We start from the raw sequence: 11,433 nt of genomic DNA, 5'->3' as shown, positions 1-11,433 counted from the left end.
CGTTGTTGACTGATAAACTCCAACATATTATTACATTTAGTTCACCTAGTTTATTCTACAATTACTTGCGTTTGGATGACAAAAGTGTGTGTGTGTGTGTGTGTTGATGAATCTCTGTATGGAACTATTCTAAACAAATAAGTAAACGTACCTTGAGTTCGTTTTGCTTTAAGCACTTTGATACACTAAGTAAAGAAAGCAGCATATCTCATGGATTCGTGGTGCCATTATGTGATGTATCAGAACAGAAGATTGGGAATTGAAGACAAGATTGGATGAAAACTGAAAATATATATTTCTTATAAAATTTGAGACATCAAAACCTCTCTAAACCCAACAGTGTTTGAGGATTAGAAATGAATTATGGGTATTTTAGCCACATGAAGACTGTTTGGGAGGAAATAGATTACAGCGAACATGTTGTAACTGGTGTATATCATCACCAATGCATCATCGGTCTTTCTGCCTTTCTCCCCTAAAATATTCGTACGAAGAAAATAAAGAATTAAAATAATAAAATAAAAAGGTGATGAGAATTACAGGTATGAACCAACTACAGTAGTGCTTAACCCCATTTTAGTGTTTTCCCTGCTTAACTAAAGCTGAATCTTATCAAGTACACATTTCAGCATTTGCTAACTGTGATGGACTCCAGCCTTTGACGATTGGTTTTAGGCACCACGGGTTTAAGGTATGTTGCAGCTCCAGAAAACTGAATGGGAACACCTTTCTGGACCAACTTTGCCACACCCGTGTTCACGGAACTTCAACTGACAAAGCGCTTTTGAATGAGGTGGAACCCAGCAGTGGTGGACTGGAGTTAGTGGCTTAATCATGCTAGTATGATGAATGCATGAGTATGTATAAAAGAGTGAACTGAGGCCAAAGAAGTCTTTGTCAGAATGGGATGTTGGCTGTTTCATTCAGTGAAGGAATTTATTATGTTGGCTTGACAAAGCCAAGACTCTGTTCTTCTTATTATTATTCTATTCGCAAATTTTCACACTTTTCACAGGTCGCAGTTTTTATTGTAGAAGCACGACATTCGGCACAAACGTAGTTCCCATACGAGAATGTGTGTGTGCTTTTGGGAAAGATCCACTTCCGGTTTTTGCGTGACGACTAGGTCGACTAGGGAATGAATGGTGGAATAAAAAATCTGTGATGTCATAGTAGACCATTTTCACAGGACCCACGCACTGACCTTCTTCTCTCCCTTATTCCTTCAATCAGAACTACAAGCACATCTAAACAACCCCTCAGCCTCAACTATCCCACAGCCAATTACCCCTCAACCATAATTACCTCCAACATCCAAATAGCCCTCAAGCACAACTACCTCCACAACTAAATAACTGACACCATAATCCATCAGTTAATTAACACTTCAGCCTCAGATACCTCACAGCCAATTACCCCTCAAACCAAATTATCCCCACATCTGAATGCCCTCAGAGTCAATTACCCCCAACACCTAAATAACCCCTCGACCACAACTACCCTAAAAGCTAAATTTAAATAACCCCTCAGCCTCAACTACCCCACGGCTAAATATCCCCTCAGCCTCAAGTACTCCATACTCAATTACCCCAACCCAAATGAATCCCCACAGCCAAGTGCCCCTCAGCAACTATCCCCTCAGATAAATAATCCCTCAGCAACTACTCCCTCAGATAAATAATCCCTCAACAACTACCCAACAGATAAATACAATTAACCCCTCATCTTCAACTACCCAACAGCTAAATAATCCCTCAACCACAACAACAGCTAAATATCCCCTCAGCCCCAATTACTTTATAGCTAATTATCCCAACCCAAATTAATCCCAACAGCCAAGTGCCCAACAGCTAAATATCTTGAGCGCCAACTGCCCCACAGCAAATTACACCTCTACCCAATTATCCCCACAGATAAATAACTGCTCAACCATAACTGCTCTAAGAGCTAAATAATTCCTCAGTCTCAATTAGCCCAGTCAGTTAGCCTTCAACCACATTTATCACCCACAGGCCCTCAACAACTACCCCATTAGCCAAATTGCCCTCATCAACTGCTCCCACAGCTAATTAACCCTCAGCAACAATTACACCATTTGACTAAAAGCCTTCCACCAAAACTACAACAGCTAAATTGCTCAACTACCCCACAACAAATTACATTTCATTTTACATTTAAAATGTCAAAATTTCAGGATTTCATTTTATGTTTAAACAGCATTTTATATTATGTAATATTTCAAGATAGTGCATCTGTGAGTAGAAAAACCATTGCCTAGATTACTAACTTGCTGTTAAGTACTGGAACCTCATTAGCAGTCTTTCTTTCTCAATGTTACTGAATTTGTGAGTTTTAAAAGGGGGGGGGGGGGGGGGGGCTGATGGTCACTGACAAAAAAACAAAAACAACCCTTAGCCACAACAAAGAAACAATTACTCAATGAAGCAACATCTGTATCTTTATTTGTTACAAAACACATTTTGAACAAAGTATGAATTCATGGCATATTACTAAATGAAACGTAAAATTTATAAATGTCAGTTCCTGAGTCACATAACCCTTTAACTGAAACATAAATAATAACTGCAGGCCTATAACTTGCAACAAAAAGGTAAACATCAGTTACTGGAAAACAACGAAATATTCAAGATTGTAAAGTACCCCCCCCCCCCCCCATGTAGAAATCACAAATACAAGATGTATAAATGAGTTAATGCCTTAAAGTGTATGAATTTTCCTTTACACAAAAGTACTTCCATCTTCAGAGATTTTATCTATTTGAATAACTAACAGAATATAATTCTTTGATAAATCATCTGAGTTTTCATTGTTACCGTGCTCCAACATTAGTTCATGTGAAATATTTAGTATAAAAATATATATAACTTTTTATGCAACATATGGAGAGCAAGTTTTCTAAACTTACAGTACCACTAAAGTCACCAGGAATGATTAAACTGAAACCTGATTAAACTATGAGCACAACATACAGTGACTCCTTCATGGTAAAGGAAACTCCACAAAGACCCATGCAGTTTATATCAACTGGATCTGGATTGCAACCAAGCACAGCCTAATTTATGCCCTTTACGGTAAGTGTCCTGTCACATTGTAAAAATACACAATGAAGAGCCAAACAGCCCATGATCTTACAGTAAAAGTCACTGGCATGGACACTCAATGTTCTGTTCAATGTAGGGGCTGTACTACCCAATTCTTGTTTTTTCTGTGCAGCTTAAGGGGAAAGAGATGGTACTCTTCCATATGCTCCCATGGTTGTTTTAACTGTTCATATTTGGTCCCTAGTTCACAGAGGTAATAAATACAGACATGCAGATAACTTCATTTTGTAAGAAAATAAGGCAGATTTCATTAAAATCTCATTGTCACTTAGTCGTTTTATAATGAAATGTGACACCAGATTCCATCTTAAGTGAGTCTGAGGCAGTGAGAAATGTATCAGATGGCCTTCACATCACTGCAATGACCATGTTGGGCACCCTCTCTCAGGGCCTTGATGCCCTGTAATCTGCGACCATGGAGGGTGAAGTGAGACCATGCCAGAAGTTGCAGCAGGGCACAGGTGATTGGCACAAACACTAGAAGATAAAAGCAGCCCTGCCGCAGTGGAACAGAGCTCTCTGCACCTGGCACAACTACAGCTGCCACAGAGTCCTTGAGTGGATCCCTCTCAAAGATGTCGTAGCCTGAATGGAATGAAAATGTGTGAGAACAGTGAAGATGATCTTCTGTCACCTTTATCTAAATAGTGGTTAACTTGCTATAATTAAATATAAAAATCTAGTTTTAAGAAATACCAACAGTGAACCATACACAAAAAGTGTTTCAATTACAATTCACCAGACTATATATGAAAAAGCTTTTTAAAAAATGTAAGGAATAGACATAGGTGGGTTTATTTAAGCATAACAAAGCTGATATATGCATGAGATATGAAATAATACCATGATTAAATATTAGTATGCACAATGTACTATTGCTTAAAGCAGGAAAATGGAAACTGCATGCCAATACTGTCTGACTATCAAAACAATAAACATGTCTCCAGATCAATGTAGCACCAATACATGCAATATACATGGGATACATGTTTGAGTAAAAGTAAAATTAACCAAATGCCATTAAAAAAAAAAAGAGTAACATTTGCATTTGGATAACCCCATTGACACTAGACCCTGTGGTGTGGTGTGATGCTTGGTTAAATTAATTTTAAGACAGGCACCTGTGGATTAGGCACAAGACATGTTGCCAAAATGTTCTTTGGAAGGTTGTTCCACTTTGATAAACATCACTATCAAAAAATAGAGAGAGAACTTCCACTCTCCTGATTAGCCTGAACTCCTTATGGCTATTTTTTTTTTTTTTTTTAAGAGTGGTATTCAACACATATATTAATACCACACATGATATCAGCATCACTGATCACACTAGCAATAAAAATTCCTATAAACTTAAACAAACTATTCTTTTGCTAAACGTTATTACTCAGCCAAAAGCTAGTGCAGTCAGCTTTCCTGTACTGAAAGTGAAAGCTAGACTGGCACATTATATCCATGCTATATATAAAATAGAACATGTGCACATCCTCATGTACGTAATTACAAAGCATGATTTTCTGTGACCACTGTTTACTGCAACACCAAATCTAGACAAATTATCAAACTCTCACACTTACCGGTGTATACACACAGCAGCCAGGTGCCAATTAGGGGTGCAAAGGTCTGGCCGGGCTTTGTTACCAGAGCAACCATACCAAACAGCAGTGCAGAGGCTGCATGTTGTCGCCGGTTCAACACAAAGTCCTCATCAACCAGGTCTGTGATTACCAAGTTCAACAGCTTACAGGTCCCCTCTGTAAACACTCGATTACTGTACAGAAAGGTTTACACTTAGGACCGGATTTAATAAAGAACTCAGAACCTAAATTACACACACACACACACACACACACACACACACACAGAAATGAAACAACCTAGAACATTGTTATGTACTATTGTTTTGAGAATACTATAAAGTTTGGTTTTTTTCAGAGCACCTTTTCCCTTCATTAGTAAATTCTTAACATATTAACATAGAAGCTACATAAGGAACACCTTAAACAAAAGTCCACTTATCCAACTCAGGCACAGATTAACAATCAACACTTTCATTTTTGTAAATAATTGTCAATTTGAATATTAGGTAAAAGGCAAACGACACCTAGTCTAGTAGTATTTGGACATGCATTATAATGTGAGCGCAATATTGAGTTCCCACCTGGCAATAAATAGGCAGAGCAGGTAGATGTGGTCTGCTCCTGCTAATAACATTGCCATACTAAGGCCAAGCTTCAACAGAAAAAGCCAACGAATAACTTGGTAGACACCTATTCTTCGGCACAACGTCAGAAAGTAAAGGTTGTTGAGATGTGGAGCTATGTAAGATATCCCTGAAGGTGTTGGAACAGAAAAAACATTCCATTAAGACAATAATTAATGTCTCAGATGTGCTTCTGAGAAGCCAGACATGTTAACATAAACAGCTTTCATCACAGGAGATATAAGTTTCTATATCTTAGATTTACTGAACAGATCATGCCTATTACTGTTTTCTAACAAGCACCATTAGAGAATACACAACTGACAAACTTTAAAGCCATAAAATGTTTAATATGACATGGTCCTTACTGAGAAGTTGGTGTAGCAACTAAAGTTCATATGCATAAAATACCTCCTTAATGGGGAAAACATTTCTTAACAGGCACATGCTCTTACCCAGCAAAAAAGAGCCAGTGGAGGCAGAGATCTGGTCTGATAAGAGGTGCTCCAGAAATAGAGGGAAGAAATTGCTGTTAAAGTGGCAGTGAAACACCTGCAGAGAGGAGATGGCAGTATAAAATTGTCAAGCAATTAATGGTTGCATCAAAGCTAATCATCTATGAATACACAACATTAGGAGTACATTGACAATATTCACCTGTATAAGATTCATTGAAACAAACCACATAAAGTTGCTGTGGCGCGAGAGCTGCTTCAAATACTCCCCAAGAGAGATGGGCTTCGCAGCAGCAGCCAGGGCCACATGACCAACAGTCAATCTGGGACAAACATATCAATAGACACACGAACAGAGGTAGAATAAGAAAAATGATAGACAGAAAGGGAAGCAAAGACAGAGCAAAACAGAACAGAAGGATGCGTCTGAAATTTCAGTCTCTCTCATCAGAAAGTAGCTCACAGAAGAATGGGACAGCTTGCCTGTAACTTGAGAAGCCTTTCCTCATCACTCCGATTGTGAGACTAAGTGCCTGTCTGACTCACTCTAAATTGCTTACATCTCAGATACACACAGCCACCTCTATCATTACCCCAAACAATAGCAATCTATAAACCTACAGCCATAACAGAACTGAAGAAAATAACAAATATCGGTTACTCTTGCTATAGCACTTCAGTAAAACAAATGGCTACAGTGGATACACATTTTCAAAATGATGAGTGAGGAGAGGCCTGTTTATAATGGATTCCACAGCTTTCACATTCCTTGTGATACGAATCGCTTTCAGGTTAGGGGGGAAAAGAGAGAGAGAGAGAGAGAGAGAGAGAGAGAGAGAGAGAGAGAGAGAGAGAGAGAGAGAGAGAAAAAAAAAAATCAATATTGCATCCAGAGATCTGAATTACAGTCCCTTGAAGCGCTCAGACCTATAGAAAACACTCAACATTTTCTGATCTGTAACCAGTTTCACAACCTGTATTTTTCCAAAGTTAGTAAAATTGTTATACAAAAAGTTTTTTTTTACACTCAGCATAAATTGTTGTCAACTGTGTGTCGTGTGTGTGACAGACTTGTGGAAGGCTGCAAAAGTGAACATACTCTTTGAGCAATTCCCCTTCATCCTTTTGTGATCGTACTTCATTCTGGAACCTGTGACGCAGAAGACGAGATACCACAGCAAAGCCCAACATTGACATGGCAGCCAGTGTTACACAGAAGAGCCTGAAGGACATAAAATCTTCCTTGTCCCAGAAGGAGTAGGAGAGGAAGACAGAGAGTGAGCCCAGTGCACTGAACAGGGAGCTGTGGAAGTTCAGGCGTGTACGGTCATTTGCTGACACGGCCAGGTCAGCCAGCAGGGCATTGTGGTTGAGGTCCACCAGTGTGAGAAAACCATCATAAAGGCACAGGCAGAAGAGAAACTGCAGACCAGGGTGGGCCCAGGCCACCCAGAAAACCAGAAAGGAAAGAGCAAACAGCGGCCCATTCCTGGAGAGTGAATGCAGCCGCTTCAGCACTACCTCTGGCGAGGAGATCTGACCACCGGACCTGAGTCAGACACATGGGGAGAAGATATAATTTGCTGTTCATAGTGTGTCAAACTCAATGAAAGAAGACACTTTATAAATAATTTCCCCTGTGTTTTAATAGAAAATAAAAGGAGAATGTTTCTTCACAAATACTACAAATTTGGAATACATTTAAATATTCAGTGTCAGTGCAGAGAAAGAACAAGTGAGGAAGGTACTTACTGGTTAGAACTAAGGAAGGAGCGGTCACTGAGCCAGCCAAAAAGAGGGTCATTTAGGCTATTCCATATCAGAAACACTGTCTGAGTGAGCAAGACAGAAAGATTTAATGTCAAACCAACAGAAAACTGCTCTGAAAATCCTAGTCACTGAACAACATAAGGAAATTAGTACTTTAGCTGTTACTGATAGCACCATCTAATGACTCAACTAAATGTAAATACAACGCACTTTATCATTATTGACAGTTATACACGCTCTGATATAGTCATGGTGCAAACCAACTTACCTCACCAACCCAGAAAGAAAGTTTGTCGATCTTGTAGACAGACACAAAAGTGTCCACATAATAAAGCAGGAAGACATTATGGAGGATGGAGACAAAAAGGGAAAGGGAGCCATACAGCACAGCTGTGGAGACACCCAGGCAACAGATCCACACCCTCTGTCCCATCCTTTTCACATTCTCTCTCTTTCCCCTTGCTTCTCCTTCACCAACAAAGCTTCACTCACACCACAATTCAAGCAGGTTATGGTCATTGTCCTAAAAAGGAATAGTGATACAGTATATTCAATGTCTATCTAACAATAACAGTAGCCAACAATGGTATTTTTAATGCAGTTTTACTAATGGACTTGTTTAATTTTCCTGATTATACTTTTTTTAATAATTGTGAATTGATGACATTCAATTATAGCCATTATTTTCTAAACTATTTAACTATTTGAATATTGGATAGCTGTAGCGCTCCTAATCTTTATATTTCTAACCCACAAACAAATTCCACAAATTAAATTTTGCCCACTGGAATGAAGTTGCCTAATGTTACATATCTGCTTTTAAACAATGAGCAGTTGTGTGCTTAAGAATGCAAGATGTAACAAACTTCTCTGTGCCAGAGACCATGTTAAGAGATACATTTGTATTTCGGTTGTTGCATTTAACCTGACAAGAATACCCTAGACAAGCATTCAACATACTCTTGGCACAAAGATAACATAAGTATTCCTGTGAAAAATCCATGAACATCTGTCTCAGGTCAGAACATCTGTCTCAGGTCAGGACATCCGACATCCACACTAAGCAAGTTAGTACAAGTTCTAACCTTGACTTGTTTAAGGAACACAGCACTGGGTGATTTTATCAGTTATACAGTCATGTATAAAATCGTATTTTAAATAAAGATTGAACCAGAAATATTTCAGATAATTACTAATCCTATCCAAATCCATTCTGATTCATACTGCAAAGCAAAAATTCTGACTAGCCTTCCCTGGATCACATCGCACCAATCTCAATAGAACAGTACCTGGCAGAACAGGTGGTTGCTTTCTAATGGCCATGATACAGAACTCTGATCCCAAAAAAAGATCATGTACAGCTATGGAAGAGAACCTTTATACATTTATCTGAGTAAGTAAAAATATCAGTTGTCTTCACATTCTACCATCATAAACAAACATACCTGTTGCAAGTTAAATATAGCAAATGGTTTAAAGTTAGTCCTTGTTCTGATATTATTCAGTATTGTAACAGGTTCAAGAAATCAGAATAGTTAGCTAGCTAGCCAATTTAATACTGACTAGACAGATATAAAAACAAATTAACCAGGTCATTAGCTAGTGAGTAACCATCAAGCTAGCTAACCATCTCGGCTAGCGTTAGTTTTCAACCATTGCTGATCAAGCTTGTAATGCTATCACTAGCTGGCTATGCAGAAAAACACGTTTTATCATTTCTAGCTGATCCACTGACTTGCTAGGCTAAATGGAGGTTTTTAAAATGTTATCTTATCTATCTTAACGTCGGATTGTTTGAACTGTAAGAAACGAGTTTACACTACTAAGATATCCTAGCTAACTAACTAGATAAGCAAGCTATCTAACCGAGCTAACCTAGTTAGCATCAAGTATATATTTAACCTAATTGTATCAACCAAACCTATAGGTTAGCTAACGTTAGTTTACCCTAGCAAACTAAGCTACCCAGTTTAGCCTCCGAGTTTACCATCGCAAACTAAGCTACCCAGTTGAGCCTGCGAGTTTATCATAGCAAACTAACCTACCCAGTTTAGCCTCCGAGTTTACCATAGCAAACTAACCTACCCAGTTTACCCTCCGAGTTTACCATAGCAAACTAACCTACCCAGTTTACCCTCCGAGTTTACCATAGCAAACTAAGATACCCAGTTTAACATCCGCTTTCACGTCCTGTGCTCCCGTCACAAAATGCCCAGCTGGCAAACATTTACACCCGCCGTTTCTGTGTCTAGCTACTTATCAGGACGTAATAATCATGAAATACTCACCGTGTGAACTTAATGACTGCACTACAGTAATCAAAATGCTAACCATACAAATATATGTTTACGATAAACAAACAAAAAGGAGCCCCTAAACCAAATTCGCCTTGTCTTTCTGCGGAAAGCTCCTCGCCGAACGAGCACATCCAAACTGTCATGTATGCGCGAGGAAGCTCGTGACGTCAAAAGCCCTCGCTCTGCCTTCTTCCCCCTTCTCCTCATCATTTAGCAGTTTAGTTTGTGTCCTTTCCTGCTAATTTTCTATCACTACGCTTAGATGAAGCTAGCTTTTTGTTTTTCTATGTTGTACTAGCTACAAAGTGAAATAAAACAACTTGTTACTGATGTGCTCTGGGTGCCGTATTAATCTTAAAGAGTACGATGTTTTATCTACATTTGCTACTGATTTCATTTCAGTATTCACTATATTTTCCCCCTGAACCATTAAATACATTTACGCCAAGTATGACGGATGAACTCATCTGGACATCGTTGAAAATAAGAAAAAGCATTGAAACTTGCAGTCATTACCAGCAGTACAGAAAGTGAAAGCACACAGTGCCATTAAGAATTACCGCTACTCCTTTGCGTTTATGGGCCGGATCTTCACACAACAGACCAGTACCGACACGGTATCCCGATCTGGACCAGCACTGAACCGGCATCATCTCAGAAGTTTTCTTTACCAGTGTTCGGCCCAAACGTGGAACAGATCCGCAATGCTTATTTCAGATTTGGATCAGTTCCGAACCAGATCTCTAATCTCCATTAAGTTAGTTATTTAATTTTAAATTCTATTTACTTAATGAAAATGTGTGAAATTATTACTAATATTTTCATTTAAATTACAATTAAAATGTGTTTCTTCACTAAGAATGAAGGAAATTATTTCATCATTAAATGGTGGTATGATAGCTTATATGAATTGTTTTGTATATGTTTAAACGGTGCATAACGGTGTCAAACATTCTGAATTGTAATTCCTATTTCCTATATATCATAAAACGTGATAAGTTAAAACCAGAAACTATCTTGAACGTGTAGGCTAATTCAAGTGTGAGTTACAACACGGAAACAGGAATTTCACATATGCTTTATTTAACAAATACGCTCATTGGTCACTTTATTAGGTACACCCGTTCAACTTCTCTTTAACGCAACTATCTAATCAGCCAATCACATGGCAGAAACTCAATGCATTTCAGCATTTGGCCCCACTCCGGTACGGTTTCGAGTCCAGATCCGTTTTTTTTTTTAAATCGACGGTGAATCTCAGTCGCACTTATTTCACGCCTTCGATACAACTTCGAAACGGATTCAGATACCGTATGTGAGTTTGGTGTAGTTATACGGATCCTGCCCAGCGCCACGCAAGAACGCAGCAGCTGGACGATATGGCAAAAAGTAAGATCACGATATTTATCATGAAATAACATTTTATAATGCTGCCAGCTTCAAGGGCATCCTGGAAATGACTGAATATAGTTTATAATAAGAACGCCTGATGTCTGATCTGGGAAGCTAAACAGGCTCAGGCCCGGTTAATACTTGGATAGGCGATAACGGCCCCTGTAAGATTCTCGTGCGTCACTTTAATTTACTTT

At 38.7% G+C, this 11,433-nt stretch overlaps 1 protein-coding gene across 1 annotated transcript; it reads right to left on the bottom strand.

Annotated features, from left to right (window-relative positions):
- Positions 1 to 2,436: 2,436 nt before the first annotated feature.
- On the bottom strand, positions 2,437 to 10,000 carry mfsd13a (major facilitator superfamily domain containing 13A). The gene is made up of 9 exons (XM_027010461.2): positions 9,836 to 10,000; positions 7,816 to 8,070; positions 7,530 to 7,609; positions 6,877 to 7,326; positions 5,980 to 6,100; positions 5,778 to 5,874; positions 5,281 to 5,452; positions 4,697 to 4,890; positions 2,437 to 3,707 (listed from the first exon to the last, which is right to left on the bottom strand). The coding sequence occupies exons 2-9, from the start codon at positions 7,978 to 7,980 to the stop codon at positions 3,460 to 3,462; spliced, it is 1,527 nt and encodes a 508-aa protein (XP_026866262.1). The 5' UTR covers positions 7,981 to 8,070; positions 9,836 to 10,000; the 3' UTR covers positions 2,437 to 3,459.
- Positions 10,001 to 11,433: the final 1,433 nt, after the last annotated feature.

Source organism: Electrophorus electricus, chromosome 14 (assembly GCF_013358815.1).
Source record: "Electrophorus electricus isolate fEleEle1 chromosome 14, fEleEle1.pri, whole genome shotgun sequence".
Lineage (NCBI taxonomy): Eukaryota > Metazoa > Chordata > Actinopteri > Gymnotiformes > Gymnotidae > Electrophorus > Electrophorus electricus.
Note: the sequence above shows the minus strand (reverse complement) of the source record. Positions and strands in the feature narration are given on the sequence as shown.

Bases quoted from the DNA above. Each gene is read 5' to 3' on its own strand.
- mfsd13a (XM_027010461.2), bottom strand. From the start codon at position 7,980: ATGGGACAGAGGGTGTGGATCTGTTGCCTGGGTGTCTCCACAGCTGTG. The intron at 7,610-7,815 runs GTAAGTTGGTTT...TTGCTCACTCAG, and splicing joins TTTCTTTCTGGGTTGGTGAG to ACAGTGTTTCTGATATGGAA. The intron at 5,453-5,777 runs GTAAGAGCATGT...CAACACCTTCAG, and splicing joins CACTGGCTCTTTTTTGCTGG to GGATATCTTACATAGCTCCA.